This window comes from Bos indicus x Bos taurus, chromosome 7 (genome assembly GCF_003369695.1).
Source record: "Bos indicus x Bos taurus breed Angus x Brahman F1 hybrid chromosome 7, Bos_hybrid_MaternalHap_v2.0, whole genome shotgun sequence".
NCBI classification, from domain to species: domain Eukaryota; kingdom Metazoa; phylum Chordata; class Mammalia; order Artiodactyla; family Bovidae; genus Bos; species Bos indicus x Bos taurus.
In genome coordinates, this window is record NC_040082.1 from 58,331,464 (window position 1) to 58,349,126 (window position 17,663).

At 42.8% G+C, this 17,663-nt stretch overlaps 1 protein-coding gene across 13 annotated transcripts in view; it reads right to left on the minus strand.

Moving 5' to 3' along the window:
* The window catches only part of LOC113895237 (protocadherin gamma-C4), a 182,256-nt gene that overhangs the window by 125,029 nt on the left and 39,564 nt on the right, over positions 1-17,663 (minus strand). The window contains exon 1 of one of the 13 annotated variants that reach the window (XM_027546189.1): positions 1,970-4,576. The exons of 8 other annotated variants lie outside the window; for them this stretch is intronic. In XM_027546189.1, coding sequence (XP_027401990.1) covers positions 1,970-4,377 — 2,408 coding nt within the window. In that variant the 5' untranslated portion in view covers positions 4,378-4,576. Of the gene's footprint in view, positions 1-1,969; positions 4,577-6,873; positions 9,570-14,164; positions 17,643-17,663 lie in introns of those variants that run through there. 4 more of the 13 variants (XM_027546187.1, XM_027546183.1, XM_027546172.1 and 1 more) reach the window with 4 other exon arrangements.

The window sequence follows — 17,663 nt, forward strand, 5'->3', positions numbered from 1 at the left end:
TAAAGCCAACTCAGTTAACTTCTAAAGGTAAACAAATAGCCTAAAGGTAATTTTACCTTAACTACTACTTTGATCAAAAGAATCACAAAAGTAAGAAACACATAATTATCACTAAGGAGTCAAAAAGTGCCAGTGCAAGAATAAATGTCTTTTTCCTTCAGCAGTTTGTAAAATGGCCATTAATTGAAGCAGTTACTAAGGGAAGTACAGCAAAAGCCTGATACAATGTATTGCTATCTTGTATATGTAACTATATCCACTTGAGACTGCTAATCTTGTCTAAATTTGAAGATTTCAACATTCCATTTTCTCCTAGAGATAGTAGAATGACTAGAAGACCTCTAGCTATATTAGTTTAGGTCTGCAAAACAGACATTTCAAAAATTATGTAGGAGAAGTGTGTGTAAGAGGAACAACAGAGGCCAAAACATTGTGTTTTCTTTGATGGAGGAGCCTATAGAATGAGCATTACTACAGGTTAATCCTGAAAAACCTATGCTGCAAGTAAGGAGAACATGCTTTTATTTTCTGATGAGCATAGTGAACCTGTGCTGCACTTAGTCAAGTAAAATGATTTTACACACATTTATACACACAGTACAATGAACACAATTACAGTAGGTACATCTACATAAAAATCTAGGTTAATCGACCTTATTCTAGTGCTTTGAAGCAAAAGAGAAGTAAATATAGGAAACAAAGTATCAGATTAGTATGGAAACAATAACAGCTAAATCAATTAAGAAAAATATCTAATTTCAGCTTGTTTTTCTTTTGAGATTTATATGATTGCCTACTTTTACATTTACAGTGTGTCTAGTTGAAAAAAAATCATTTATTAATCTGTAGAAAGAAAAATTTAGAGAAAAATCTCAGTAGCTTTATGGGAAACCATATAACATTGCCAAAAGTTTCCCCTATGGAAAAAAACACAACTTCACTGCTTTATAATATGAACCTGGTAAGACACCACTAAAAGACACATAATTTCCCTGAATTCAACCTCCTTTGAAAAATGGTATGACAGCTTTTTGACTGGTTACTACATTCTTAAGACAATGTTTAGATCTAAAATTTGTATAGATGCATTTGGAGACATTTTATGTTTGGTTCCAGACCACTACAATAAAGAGAACAGCACAATAAAGTGGGTCACGAAAGTTTTGGTTTCCCAGTGTGTATAAAAGTTATGTTTTAAGTATGCAATAGCATTATATCTAAAAAAGTACATACCTTAATTAAAAATACTTTATTGCTAAAAAACACTAACCATCACTGGAGCCTTTGGTGGGTCGAACATAATCTTTTTGTAATGGTAACATCCAAGATCACTGATTATAGATCACCACAGGGCTTCCCTAGTGGCTCAGATGATGAAGAACCTGCCTGCAATGCAGGAAACCAGGGTTCAATCCCTGGGTAGGGAAGATCCCTTGGAGAAGAGAATGACTACTCACTCCAGTATTCTTGTCTGGAGAATTCCATGGACAGATGAGCCTGGTGGTCTCCAGTGCTGGGTCCACAGGGTCGCAGAATGGGACATGACTGAGGGACTAACACTTTAACACTTTCACTTTCACATGATGACTATAATTTTAAAAAGTTTGAAATACTTTGAGATTTACCAAATGGGAAATGGCAACCCACTCCAGTGTTCTTGCCTGGAGAATCCCAGGGACCACAGAGCCTGAGGGGCTGCTGTCTATGGGGTCACACAGAGTCAGACTGAAGCGACTTAGCAGCAGCAGCAGCAACACAGACACATGAAGTGAGGAAATGCTGTTGTACAAATGGTGAATATAGACTTGATTGACTCAGGCTTGCCATAAATCATCAATGTGAAAAATCAAAACAAAACTGGAGTATCTTCAAACCTCAGTGAAGCAAAATGAACTAAAACAGAGATGTGCCACTTTTTTCCTATGAATATGGAGAACTGTCGACACAATAAAAAGCGGGTTATACTTACAGGAAACTCACCTGATGAGAAGTCGACTCATTGGAATTACAAAAGGGAAATAAGGCTCCAGATGAATCACCAGAAAGTATGTTTTGTCCTGAATTCAACTGCTCACTACATTTTAGAAAATTAAACTCTGTCTTTCCAGTATGGGCAACACACAGATTGTACGAATAAGGTAAAGTTCCTTCACTGTAGTTGGGGAGAACCCCAGGTTCAGACTTGACACAGAGACCAGGCTTAAAGCAGCCCCAAGCAGCAGGGCTGGAGGAGCGTCGCAGTTGTAGGGCGACCGCCAGAATCACCGCCAGGAGGAAGAGCACCGAGATCAAGGCCAAGGCCACCACCAGGTAAAACTGCAGCTCGGCCTGGGGGTCAGAGGGCGAGGGCCGGTCACTGAGGTCCGGCAGCGCCTCCTGCAGGCTGTCGGCGAAAACCAGGAGCAGCGTGGCGGTGGCCGAGAGGGGCGGCTGTCCCCCATCGCGCACAGCGACCAGCAGGCGCTGGCGGGCCGCGTCCCTGTCGCCCAAGGCCCTCGCCGTGCGCACCTCGCCCGTGCGCAGCCCCACGCTGAACAGTCCGGGCTCGTTGGCCTGCAGCACGTGGTAGGACAGCCAGGCGTTGTGTCCAGAGTCTGCGTCCACCGCCACCACCTTGGTGACTAGGTAGCCGGGCTGCGCGGCGCGGGGCACCGTGTCGAAGAGCGCCGAGCCGTCGGGCCCCAGCGCCGGGTACAGCACCCTGGGCGCGTTGTCGTTGCGGTCGCCCACCAGCACGCGCAGGCTCACGTTGGAGCTGAGCGCTGGCGAGCCGTGGTCGCGGGCCTGCAGCGTCAGTTCGAAAGCGCGTAGCTGCTCGTGGTCGAAGGCGCGCTGCGCGAACACCACTCCGCTCTGCGGGTTCACGGACACGTAGGACGACAGCGCGCGTGGCTCCAGGTCGCTGGCCACGATGGAGTAGGAGACGTGGCCGTTGGGCCCTAGGTCAGGGTCGAAGGCGCTTACTTGAGTGATGGAGGCACCAGGAGGATTGTTCTCTGCTACATGGACCACATAGGAAGCCCGTTCAAAAACTGGCATGTTGTCGTTTACATCACCGATGTGCAGCGTGATGCTTGAGCTGGAGGAGAGGGGTGGCTTGCCTTTGTCAGTGGCTGTGATGGTGATGTTATACCCAGGGGTCTGTTCGCGGTCTAGAACTCCATCTGTAACTAATTTATATGTGTTCCTTGAAGAAGTCAGTATTTTAAATGGAACATCGCCTTCTAATTTACAAATAACCTCTCCATTGTGTCCGGAATCCTTGTCTCGGATTTTGAGCAAAGCAATGTGTGTTCCCAGCTTGGTGTCCTCCATAATAAAATCCGGTAGAGATTGGAATACCACTTCTGGGGCATTGTCATTTATGTCTAGGACTTCTATCTCCACTGTACACTGGGCAATCATTCCTCCACCATCCTTTGCTTCCAAAACTATGGAATATTCTTTCACTTCCTCAAAATCTAATGTATTTAGAATAATAATTTCCCCAGTATTAGAATTCAGGTCAAACTGGGTAATCTGGCCTGCTTCAGTGAAAGAGAAAGTGATCTCGGCATTGACACCGTCATCTTGGTCAGTGGCCATTACTCTAAGCACAGTGGTACCTGGAAGCACATTTTCTGGAAGCTCCACCCTGTATAGTTCTTGGCTGAACACTGGAGGGTTATCGTTGGCATCAGTTACCAGGACTTGTATCTGTGCAGCACTGCTCAGGGGTGGATCCCCGAAGTCCAAGGCCGTCAAGGTCAAGTGGTAGGATTTCTGTTCTTCTCTGTCTAAAGGTGTCATTAGTACCAGCTCAGGGTATTTACTGCCATCCAACTTCTCTTTAATCACAAGTGAGAAATGATCATCAGGACTGAGCTGGTAATTCTGTAGGGAATTGGTACCAATATCTGCATCATGGGCAGATCCTAAAATAAATCGTGCCCCGGACTTTGTGGACTCACTTATTTGCAGCTCAAAGGAATTTTGCGAGAATCTAGGCGTGTGGTCATTGACATCCTCGATCTCTACATTCACGTGATAAAAGTTCAATGGATTTTCAGCAACAACCTCAAATTCCAGAGCACAAGCTGACTTCTTCCCGCATATCTGCTCCCGGTCTAGCCTGCTGCTCACAAGTAACTCCCCGCTCTCCGCGCTCACAGCGAAGTAAGGCTTCTCCGAACTGACGCGCAGTTTTCGAGTCGGTAACTCGTGGACACTGAGTCTCAGGTCCTTGGCGAGATTCCCCACCACCGAGCCCTCGGGCATCTCCTCGGGAATCCTGTAGTGGATCTGCTCAGAGAGCGCCAGGCAGAACAAAGACAGCAGGAACGGAAAGAGCACTGGCCGCCTCTCAGCCCAGCCGCTCTTCCCAGCGCCGCTCCCCATCCCTCTTGCTTCCCCCCTTAGTTTGCTCACCGGCTTGGAGACGCCGGATTACAAATAATGTTGCAGTTGTCCGGAGCTCCCAACAGCTTTATTTTCGGCGTGAGGGTCAGGCAGGGTTTCTTCTCCAGAGGAGGAATCGGTGGAAAGACAACACTAGCGAGTCTTGACAGGGAAAGTGCTCTGCGGCTGCGCGACGGGATCGCCAGCGCCAAGCTCTCGACTTTGGCCAACAGCGGCGCCCAGAGTCCGCACTGTGAAACTGCAGCCCCTGCTGCTTCAGTTTAACCAGCTACCGTCACTACCACCGTGTATCCAGCTGAAAAATCATTTTTTAAAGACGTAAGTATGTTTAATAACACGCTTCCCAGGTGGCTCAGCGGTAAAGAATCCACCTGTCATGCTGGAGGCGCGTGTTTGACTCCTGGGTCGGGAAGATCCCCTGGGGAAGGAAATGGCAACCCATTCTGGTATTCTTGTTTGGGAAATCCCATGAACAGAGGAATCCGTAGTGTCAAGAGTTGGACACGACTTAGCGACTGAGTACGCACGCATATTTGGTAATATTTAATTCGTACTATTAGAAGCATCATCATCCCAACTTTCCAGGTTTTTAGGTCAATCGGTAGGTTTAATACATAAACATCTATACGTTGACATAATTACTCCCCAACCTTCAAATCCGCACTAGTAATAGGATAACTATAACACAGATTTGGCTCAAAGGATCTCAGATCATAGCTGTTGTAAATACTCATTAATTAGCAATATATTGGATAAGGTTTCATCTTTCTTTCCTTGTCACCTTTTTCCTTATTCTTCCTTACATTTTTGGTACCTATTTCCATTTTTCTTCCCAGAGGGCAACAGTAATGGTGAAATTATGTCTTTCAAAAGGCACAATTTATACATCCCTCTCTTGTTCCAAAATAATTTTAGCAATTTCTTTATAGTAACATTTGGTTTTCAATTCTGAGATCTCACTTGAAGAAATGATTATAGCCTTTCAGAAAAGAGCCTATCCTCTCCTTCCCATTGCATGATTATTTTCCTGGGTATAAAATTCAACTTGAGTCTCCAAAACTACCAGGGAAAAATTATATTTTGCTTTGCATCACAAACTCACTAACAAGGTCTATTGTACTGAGGCACTTGTTCCCACTTTTGTACTTATCACATCCCATAATGACAGTTGAAGGAAACAGTCCCTAGAAAATGTATAATAGCTCACTGACTTTAGTGATGATCTCTCCCCTTTGTTTAAAAGTATTTTTCATAATAAATTTAATTGGAGGGTTCTTTTTCAAAATATCTTATAATCACATTTCTGCCCCACAAAATGTAACACTGTCCTCTCCCCCTAGTGACTGTACATCTGAATGTTACAGAATGTATGAAATGTACTTCCACAGGATTGCACAGATCTTTAGATGCAAACCACCACCTTATGGAAGAAAAACATATGCTAGACTTTATGCTAGAAAAAAATTGTTCTCTTAACATTCAGACAAGATTACCTTGTCATCAACTACTTCTTGATACTAGTCAACTGCTGTATTGAGTTTTACTAAAATGTTATATAACAAGTGAAGATGTAGTTAATTACAGATTAAATTGTCTCTGAATTTTTCAACAGACCCAATAAGTAAAATTCACTTCTGCTCTAGGACTTGAGTGTATGACATGGTTGTTTCATAAAGCCAGCATCCCAACTCCCCTACTTGTAGAGCCAACATACATACTTTGCGTGACTGCATCACTAAGACAACACATCAAAATTTGGGTTAAAAACATGCAATGGCCTATTTCACAAATGTTACTTATAACACTTAACACTATTTGATATCTCATTTTATTGATTTTGGACAACAATCTTTAGTATGCCATTAGACTCCATGTCTGTCATTGATAAAGATCTTAGTGAAGCCTGACACATAAATTTCATCCTTTAAGCATCAACAAAACTTCTACCAGAATCTGGCTTTAATAGGCGATTAAAGTTTAAATAGGTCAAGAGCAACTGAGATGTTTCAAGGCCACCAAAGAGAGGTACATGGAAGTGGAAGCAGGGCACAGAAAAAAAAGTTTGCAGACTGAAAATGTCTTCAACAACCTTTTACAGATCTGATCTAAAGAGAATTCTGAGAAGGCTGAGGTGTACTTTCTTGCTAACCTTGTGTAATAAGATTTAACAATTCATTCTCATTTATAAAATACATGAATTAAGAACACCATGAGGAACATAATTGCAAAACATAAAAATGTGATTATCCACTTATTCACAATCTTGTCCATATGCTTTCACCGTAAATATGGTACTAAAACACTCTGTCAATAAGTGTTCCATGTTAAAAAATCACCACTGAAATAAACAATCTTGCTTTATCACTTGAAAGTTTTTTTAACTCCATCTTCAAATCACACGTTTCGAAAAACAATAACATTTACACAAAATATAATTTCTCGACCATATAAAGATGAATGAATGACTGAACTCACCTGAATACTGTGGGCTTCATCCTTACATTCAAGAAAATCTATGGATGTTAACAAGGGATCCTTTTTCTCATAGCTCTCCTGGCTGATGAGTGTGTCTGCATAGTTGGGTTGCGGGAAGATCACGTGACTCCTCCGAGAGTCTGCGGTGAGTGAGACCTCGTGCGAATAGGTCTGCAGGAAAGCCTGCACCCCATCCACGCCCACAAACTGAGATGCCGGTACACTTCCGGGGACACCTCCCGAAGCTTGCAGCATGTGAGATCTGCGCCAACGCCGCAGTCTGAGCGCCAGTAGCACGATGACAAAGGCGAGGAAGACACAGGACACTGCAGCCACAGCCACCACCAGGTACAGCGTGAGGCCTGAAGCGTCAGAGTCGTGAGGGACCTCTGGGCCACCCAGGTCTGCCAGGACATCTGGGATGCTGTCGGCCACAGCCACCGTGAGTGTGACAGTGGCCGAGAGAGGGGGCTGCCCATGATCCTGGACTGCCACCACCAAGCTCTGCTTGAGCGCGTCTCTGTCCAGCAGGGCCCGCGCTGTGCGCACCTCGCCCGTGTGCAGTCCCACCACAAAGAGCCCTGGCTCACTGGCCTTGAGCAGACGGTAGGACAGCCAGGCGTTCTGTCCCGAGTCTCTGTCCACTGCCACCACCTTGGTGACCAGGTAGCCAGGCTCTGCAGAACGGGGTGCCAGCTCCACACCAGTAGAACCGTCAGTGGGGAGGGAAGGGTATAGAATCTCAGGTGTGTTGTCATTCTGGTCCAGCACAAATATGCTCAGAGACACATTGCTGCTGAGTGGTGGGTCCCCACTGTCACTTGCAGTCACTCTCAACTGCAGGTCCCGAAACTGCTCATAGTCGAAGGAGTGCAGTGCATAGAGCACACCAGTACCTGAGTTGATGGAGACGTAGGAGGACACAGATGGCCCCTGGAGAGTATCTTCAGATAGGGAGTATGTGACACGGGCGTTCTCGTTGCTGTCAGGGTCATGTGCAGTCACTGAGAAGATGGAGGTGCCTCTGGGGTTATTCTCAGGCACATAGACAAAGTATGAGGAATGCAGGAAGGCAGGTGGGTTGTCGTTGGTGTCTGCCACATTCATGGTGATGTGAGTTGTCGTGGACAAGGGTGGGCTTCCACCATCTGTGGCTTTCAGCGTGATGTTATACGCAGAGAATTTTTCCCGGTCTAGGTTTTCTGCTGTCACCAATCTGTAATAGTTGTCTATAGATCTTTCTAATTTAAAAGGCAGATCTTCTGAAATAGTGCAGGTCACCTGGCCATTCTTCCCAGAATCTCGGTCTTGAAGATAGAAAAGCGCCACTACTGTTCCAGGAGGAGTGTCTTCGGGGATTGAGCTGCTTACAGATGTTACAGTCACTTCCGGGGCATTGTCATTCACATCTAAAATTGTGATCAGTACTTTAGCCCTTGTCATACTACCAGGACCATCCTGAGCTTGAACTTCCATTTCATAGTAGCCAGATTCTTCATAATCTAGGCCATCTAGAGTCGATAATTCTCCTGTGTGAGAGTTCAGCTGGAATATCTGTAGAATTTTTGGAGTAATTTTCGGAAAAGAGTATGTCACTTCCCCGTTCACTCCCTCATCCAGATCTATAGCACTTATCGTCAGCAGTCTTGTGCCCACTGGCACGTTCTCAGGGACAGTTACTTGGTACTGGGGCAAAGAGAAGATTGGCGCATGATCATTCACGTCCACCGCTGTTACTTGGACACGGGCGGTTCCGGATCGTGGTGGGTCACCGCCGTCAGAGGCGGTGAGGAGAAGGTGGTGAGTTGCCACTTCTTCCCGGTCCAGTACCTGTTCCAGCACTAATTCCGGATATTTAGTTCCATCCTCTCCGGTGTGCACAACCAGGGAGAAGTGGCGATTGGGGCTGAGGTGGTAGCTCTGGAGAGAGTTCGTGCCCACATCTGGATCCCTAGCCTCATTTAACGGAAATCGTACCCCAGGAGCTGTATTTTCCATTATTTTCACATTCATTTCTTCCGTCAAGAATTTAGGAGCGTTGTCATTAATATCCATTATTTCCACTTCTATACGATAAAGATTCATTTTATCTTCCACCAGGATGTTAAAGTTCACCAGACACCGCGCGCTCTGGGCGCAGAGCTCCTCCCGGTCTATCCTGCCCGCGGTGACCAAGCTGCCGCTTCGCGGATTCAGAGAGAAGAGCTGCGTCCTACCTCTGGAGACGATGCGGACCCCGCGCTCCTCCAGGTCCTTTGGCTCCAGTCCCAGATCCTTGGCGATATTACCGACAAAAGACCCCGTCTCTGTCTCCTCCGGCACGGAGTAGAGAATCTGTGCTGCCCAGACTTCGCTCTGGGTCCCCAGGAGAATGGAGAGCAGGATGAATGCTCTGTAGTCCCCTCCCCTCTGCCGAGCCGCCATTCTTGTCCTGCTGATCTTTAGACACTGGCCTATCTCCTGTTGTATTTCTGGATGACAGGACGTCTGCGTGAAGCCCTGTGTATTCGGAAAAGAAACCCAGAATCCAGTGGTATAGAGGCCTGAATTTAGTGCAGCTTGGAAGACAGTTTATCTCAGTCTGGCGTTTCTTTGTGATGTAAAAGCTCAGTGGTTCCGGCGGATCTTGTGAACCATTTTTCCCGATTGGTGAACAGCGGCGCTCAGAGTCCTTACTAAGTTACTGCACCATACTGAAGCAAAATAACTGATTTTTCAGAAAGTTGTTTTATCCTTTGAAATTCTTTTATTTCTTCAATTCATGCATCTCTGATATATCATTTAAAATAAATTTTAAAAAACTGTGACAATGTAACAATGTTCATGGATGGGTGTTTATTAATCCCAGATAATTTCTTTTAAATTCTCTGCTCTGCATTGCAACTTTGAAATGATTGTTAGACACTGCCTCACACTTCAGTTCACATAGATAAAAATCAGTCATGGAGATAAAACAAGTATGATTTATTTTTAAAAGGTGTGTAAAAGATCTGTATATGTAAGATATTATGTAGAAACATTTATATCAGCATATTTAAATTAATTCAATAATACTGAACATATTCTATGTTCTAGACACAGCTATGTAATAAGGCAGAGAGTCCATTTTATCTTTAATACACAGAGGAGTAATGTAATAACTTTTTATTGAATGAAACCTTAGAGACTGTTTAGTTCAATTCCTTTATTTTAATAAATTTTAAAATGAGAGGGAATTGCTTTATCCTTGACTATATAATCATAGAACCAATGTAGGAATAGAAATATCCACACTCCCAATCTCCTAAGAAGAAAAAAAGGGAATCATCGTTGGCCCTGACTGATGCTTTATGCTCAAAGAGTGCCATTAGAAATAGGTGAGAAGCCAAGCAGCTACAATCAGCTATAGAAGCAACTCATTTTGTAGAGAAGACAGAAATTTGCAGATTCCACTGGCTGTGGATTCATAAGTGTTGGTATCACTGCTTCTTTTAATTATGCAATTTAAATAATCATCATACCCTATACTTGAGAAAAGATGGGTCTCTGAACAACCTTTGAGCATACATGCTGGACTATCCTGAGCAGATCCTTAGAGGTACTCATTGCTCCACTGCTATTAATGAAGTAAAACTCAATTGTTGATGGATCCGAGGTTACTCTTTGCTGGTGGAAATAAAACAAAGTTTCTTTCACATAGTTGCAGAAGAGAGTGGCCTGTTTTGAAATGAAAACCTGGTAAGAAATAGCCTTGCTTTATAAATTATTTTAAGCCCTGGGGAGTAGCTAGCAGCACCAGAAGGGAGAACTAGAAGTAATACTATACAAATTTACCTCAGTTGGTGACAAGTCTGCAACTAAGTAATCTATTTCTGGTCTTTGGTGGCATTACTACAAAATACAGGGAATACTTTGAATGAAATGTTTAATCTATCAATCTAGAAATTTTAATCTATCAAAATAATTCATATCATATTTGCTTTCACTATGTGGCTCAGACGGCAAAGCATCTGTCTGCAGTGCGGAAGACCCGGGTTCAATCCCTGGGATGGGAAGATCCCCTGGAAAAGGAAATGGCAGCCCACTCCAGTACTCTTGCCTGGAAAATCTCACGGACGGAGGAGCCTGGTAGGCTACAGTCCTTGGGGTCGAAAAGAGTGGGACACAACTGAGCAACTTCACTTTCACTTTCAAGTAGATAAAAGATCTTACTTTTTGTTCAAGGGAAACAATATGAGTATTTCAGATTAACTACATAAATAGGAATTTAAAACTATTTGTTCAGTAGCAATCTTGAATTTCTTGTTGGTATAAGTATATGGTAATTAAAGATCATGAGTACTTGCAGACATTTTCAAATAAAACTTTCATGTACAGATATCATGACTCCCAATGTCATGATTTTTTTCTACCTGATACTTCAAAATTTATAGCATTATCTCATATCCATCTCTTATTCTACTATTTTTAAAAAGTTTTGATTAACCTAACACTTCTGGGTACCTTCTTTAGAGCTAAACAAAATCTAGATAAAGGAGATAATCAAGTTTTTTAAGTTACTCTACAACATAAAATATTAAAGATCTCTACTCAACCACCAAGGTGTTTAAATATAACATAAAATTACTGCATAAGATTGAAGTAATGTTGTACTTTTAAAGGGAGTGTGTTATTATTGGTTGAGTTGTTGGGAAGAATCATTTATTTACATAAAAAAATTTATGGAAAGTTTATTTGTCTTCCCAGGCAGTAAGTTATTTACTTTTGCTCCTTTTTTTTCCTTTATTTATTTTTAGTTGTGCTGGGTTCTAGCTTCAGTGAGCATGGGCCACTCTCTAATTGCGGTGCATGGGCTTCTCATGTAGTGGATTCTCTTGTTTGGAGCACAGGCTCTAGGGCTTCAGTGGTTGTGGAGCAACAGGCTTAGTTGCCTCAAAGCATGTGGGTTCTTGTAGGACCAGGGATCCAACTCAGGTCCCCTGCGTTGGTAGATGGATTCTTAACCACTGCACCACCAGGGAAGTCCTCTCTTTTCTTTAAGCAACTTTTTTCTATTGAAGAAACATTTGTTTGGCATTGTGTTTAGGTATTCACCCCCAGGCAAAGATGTATATTTCTTCCAATGATCCTCTCAGAGATTTTACTCTTTCCCCTTTGATCTCCATTCCAAACATTTCATCAGAATTGGGTAATAAAGCAGCCCAATACTTTGGTAGACTTTTTTTCCCCTGGTGCTTCCAAATCATTATATGCTCAAACTATCAGACTTCTTATCTTATTAATAATGACCTGTAGTATGTAAGTCAAAGGAGCCTCAGTCACAACATAGCAAATTCCATGATTGCCAGGATTTGAGACTTGGTCAGTTCACATGAACGAATGACTACTGTGAGAGTAGAATCTAATAGGTTTTCTGTCAGTGAGACATTTTATTTGATTAAATGAAATACTCACAGGTAATTCAGTTAAGAGAATAAAGAAAACTAGCCTCTATCTCAGTTACTCAGCAGATAAGAAAATAAACCAGTCTACCAGCCATGAGACCATTAGTGAGCTTTGCTTTTTAACAATGGATGTATAAGATTAGCTTAATCATCCAGAGTTGGTATTATACTAAAATAACACACTCTCAGAGTACATGAAACAAATCTTAATATTTCTATAAAAGCCCATCTGACTCCCATGACCAATACCCAGGATTGAAGTCTTTAAAATTATTTACCATTAAATTCTGATTAAACCACTAAAGAATCATATCACAAATGTTGTCCAAAAAATTATATTTGAAATGTGTATGATTGTAATCTTTAGGTTAGTCATATACACTTGAAACCTTGAAATAAATAATTATATAACAATTGTTGAAAGTAAACACTGATTTAGAAAAACATGCGTTAACTATCCTTAGCGGTTAACTTAAAGATAACTCAGTATTATCTTTCTTTATGAATACTGACAATTTCAGGTTACAAATGAGGTTCTCATTCATTTTCAAGGCATTTTCTGAATTGTCTATTTTACATGTGCATACCAAATCAAGATGCACAAGTGGCAAATCCATTATATTATCAAATAATAGAACCCTAAACTCAGGATTGGAAAAGAGCTTGGCTAGCATGAAGTTCAACAACTCATCAAATTATATTATCTCCTGTATTCCATTAATCTCAGGACCATCAACTTATTTTTGAAAAGCACCAGTAACAGAATCTTCTAGCTCCTAAGGCAATTCATTTTCTGTTTAACAACTCAGAACTTTGCTGCTTTCTACTCAAGCCATAGTTTTATTCACACCTTTGTGCTATGATGAATTGAGTAATCATTCTTTTAAATGACAACTCTTCCTTCCTTAAATATTTGAATAGAGTTCCCGTGTAACAAAAGCTTTATTTTATCTGGGCTAAATATGATAAATCATTTAAATTCTTATTTGAATACTATTAATCCTTCGTTCTCATTCACTAGTCCTCTATTTTTAGAGATATGTCTTGTAAGTGGACACTACTTGCCACATCTAACAATTCACATTCATTTTTAAATACTATCAAACACGCAGACTGCAAAAAAATCATTGTAGTAGGCATACAGCATCAGGCACTTATACTTATTTGTTATCAATCCAAAATTATAATAATGGTGATGTAAACAAATATTTGCTCACTGTACTACTTTATAGTTTGAATGTTTTTCAATAAAATTATTTTCTTTTCCCAGAGTTTATGTGAGGTAGATAAGACAAGTCTTTTTAACTTAAATTTTAACTTGAAGGCTATAGATATTGCGATTGTCCTGAAAAGAATAACAGATAGTTCTAGGAATATTATTCAGGTCTTCATACATCAATTTCTCTTATTTATTATAAAATCATTTTTGATTCCTAATTAGTTAAGAGGGAAAATATCTCTCATAGATTCCATCATTTTAGAAAACACTTGCTTTAGTTAACACCGGGAAGAAAAAAGATCTTCCTTATCAGATGCCATAATTCTGGGTTTTTTCACATTATAAAACAAAGAATCTCAGATATGCCACATAATAGAAAAACAATAACTAAGAAGCAAGAGGAAAGCAACCCATGGCACAAAGAGCTTGCCAAGAGGAGAAAAGTTAAAGGAAATTCGGTACATACTTTATTAAGGTTTGGGGGTGAAACTTGAGAAAACTAAGATTTAATAGACCTCTACTGACACAAAAGAAAAATCTTCTCAAAACTATATAATTCACTGCAAAAGACTAAGAATATCAGGCACTGAACCGAGAGAATTTTAACTTTTACTGTTCAAATAAGAACAATAAAAACAAATAACCTCACCTGAACAGTGGAGTCTTGCTCTTTACAAAAATCTTCCTGAATCAAGAGAGGCTCGCTTTTCCCACAGCTCTCCTGGCTGATGAGCGTGTCCGCGTAGTTCGGCTGCGGGAAGATCACGTGACTCCCCCGAGAGTCCGCCGTGAGCGAGACCTCGTGCGAATAGGTCTGCAGGAAAGCCCGCACCCCGTCCACGCCCACAAAGTGAGAGGCGGGCACTCGAGCCAACCCACTGCCCGAAGTCTGGAGCAGACGCGACAGGTGCCAATGCCGCAATCTGAGAGCCAGTAGGACGATGACAAAGGCAAGGAAGACACAGGACACCACAGCCACAGCCACCACCAGGTACAGCGTGAGGCCTGAAGCGTCAGAGTCGTGAGGGACCTCCAGGCTGCCCAGGTCCGCCAGGACATCTGGGATGCTGTCGGCCACAGCCACCGTGAGCGTGACGGTGGCAGAGAGAGGGGGCTGCCCATGATCCTGGACTGCCACAACCAGGCTCTGCTTGAGAGCATCTCTGTCCAGCAGGGCCCGCGCTGTGCGCACTTCGCCCGTGTGCAGTCCCACCACAAAGAGCCCTGGCTCACTGGCCTTGAGCAGACGGTAGGACAGCCAGGCGTTCTGGCCTGAATCTCTGTCTACTGCCACCACCTTGGTGACCAGGTAGCCTGGCTCTGCAGAGCGAGGTGCCAGCTCCACACCAGTAGAACCATCAGTAGGGAGGACGGGGTACAGAATCTCAGGTGTGTTGTCATTCCGGTCCAGCACAAATATGCTCAGAGACACATTGCTGCTGAGTGGTGGGTCCCCACTGTCACTTGCAATCACTCTCAACTGCAGGTCACGAAACTGTTCATAGTCGAAGGAGTGCAACGCATACAGGATGCCAGTGTCAGAGTTGATGGAGATGTAGGAGGACAGAGGTACCCCCTGGATGGTGTCTTCAGCTAAGGAATAGGTAACCTGGGCATTCTCACGATTGTCAGGATCATGTGCAGTTACTGAGAAAATGGAGGCACCTCTGGGATTGTTCTCAGGAATGTAGACAGAGTAGGAGGTATGGGGAAAAGCAGGTGGGTTATCATTGATGTCTGCCACATTTAGGGAGATGAGCATTTCTGTAGACAGAGGTGGTATTCCTTTGTCGGTGGCTGTCACAGTGATGTTGTATGTGGATACCTGTTCTCTATCTAGAACTGTACTCGTCACTAGTCGATAATAATTGTCTACTGATTTTTCCAGTTCAAATGGCAAACTTTTTGAGATAGAACATGTTACCAGGCCATTCAGTCCAGAGTCTCGATCATATACTTGAAAAAGAATGATCACTGTGCCTGGTGGTGTACTTTCAGCAACTGATCTGCTTCCAGATGTAACTACCACTTCTGGTACATTGTCATTTACATCCAAGATAGTAATTAAGACTTTGGCTCTGTCTTGTAGACCTGGGCCATCCCGGGCTTCAATATCCAGCTCATAAAAGCTAGTGTCTTCATAGTCTAGAATTGCAGAAGTTGATATCTCTCCAGTCAAAACATTCAGGCAGAAAGTCTTTGAGATTTTTTCTGTTATCCTCACTACAGAATATGTTACTTCTGCGTGGACTCCTTCATCCTGGTCCGTGGCATTTACCGACAACACTGGCGTACCTACTGGCAGATTTTCAGGGACATTCACACGATACACAGGCTGAGTAAAGACTGGAGCGTTGTCATTTGCATCTAGGACAGTTACCAGGATTCGAGCCACACTGGAGCGGGCAGGGTCACCACCATCCGTGGCAGTAAGGACCAGGCGGTGAATGGCTTGTTCCTCCCGGTCCAGTGCGCGCTCCAGCACCAGCTCTGGGTATTTGGGCCCATCAGCTTTACCCGGCATTTCCACGGAGAAGTGACTATTCTCGCTGAGCTTGAAGCCCTGGAGAGAGTTCACTCCCACATCCGGGTCATAGACCTCCATTAGTGGAAATCGAGAGGATAAGGCTGCGTTTTCGATAATTTTTACTTCCAATTCTTCCCTTAAGAATCGGGGTGCATTGTCATTAATGTCCACTATTTCCACTTCCACGGGAAAAAGATTCAATTTATCCTCAACAAGGATGTTAAAATTCACCAGACACCGAGCCCTCTGAGCGCAGAGCTCCTCCCTGTCTATCCTGCCCGCGGTGACCAAGCTGCCGCTTCGCGAGTTCAGAGCAAAGAGCTGCATCCTACCTCTGGAGACGATGCGGACTCCGCGCTCCGCCAGCTCCTGGGGCTCCAGCCCGAGATCCCTGGCAATGTTGCCCACGAAGGAGCCTTTGTCCAGCTCCTCAGGAATGGAGTAATGGATCTGCCCGGCCCTGGCCTCCCGCAGCGTCCCCAGGAGTATGAAGAGCAGGATCAACCCGCTATAATGCCAGCGGCTTTGCAGAACCGCCATTACTGGCTCGTTCTGGACTTCCCTGGGATTATGAGCTGGGGGGACACGTTCGCATCAGTTTGGAGCGTCTCAGAATTGGCGGTCAAGGCCAATAAACAAGCAGTGATCAGATGCGAATCGATTTAGGGAAGGCTTTCTGCGCAGCGGCAGAGCTTTTCCTGTATAATCTGCTTTGTGCTTTGAGGATATAACTCGAGTTCTCACCGCTTTCCTTACCCGGGTTAGTGAACAGCGACGCTTAGAGTCCTATCTTAATACTGCACCGTTCTGCGGAAACCATCAATACAAAGGGTCTTATTTCTGCTAAATCTGTATAGATGACACTCAATATTTCTCTCCCCAAGAATTAAAAGCATTTGGAAAAATAAAATATCATATTCTGAAATTTTAAATGTTTCTTGGAATGATGCTTATTTTTGTGACATCTCTTAGGGTCTTGGAGAACACAAATACTTTTACACTTTTCGGTAAATTTTGAACTCCACACTCCACCATCGTTTATATTTGTCTAATTTTCAATAAGGGCACCAACAACCACGAACAGGTTTAGAACCAATCCACCACTATGTTACAGGAGTTGTCATTTTTAGATGTTATTACCTATTTTTATTAACATAGATTAAGAACTGCACTATTTAGCCAATATTTGTGTATACTTTAAAGAAAATGCAATGAAAGTGAAAATATATAGGCTACAGTGAAAAAGTATTCTTATATTTATATTATGTATAACAATGTTTAGGACTGACTACCCTGAATTTATGTAATCCACTTAATTGTCTACATAGATATAAATAACATCTTACAGTGAGAATGTAAGATACTAGCATATTAAAAATGTTTCTGGACAGACTGTTTTAGAATTAATAGAAATTTCAAGAGTATTACTAAGTGGCATTCTATGAAAGAACTACTGCAACACAGATAAATGATCAAAGAATTTCTAAGACCCCCTCTCATCCCCATTCTATGCCCAGAAAAATCAATAAAACACCAAAAACTGCTAGAGTTAGCCTGCATACTTTTTAACTTCTAAAATAATTATCTGAAACCTAATGATATTTATGGGAGGAAAAGGTTT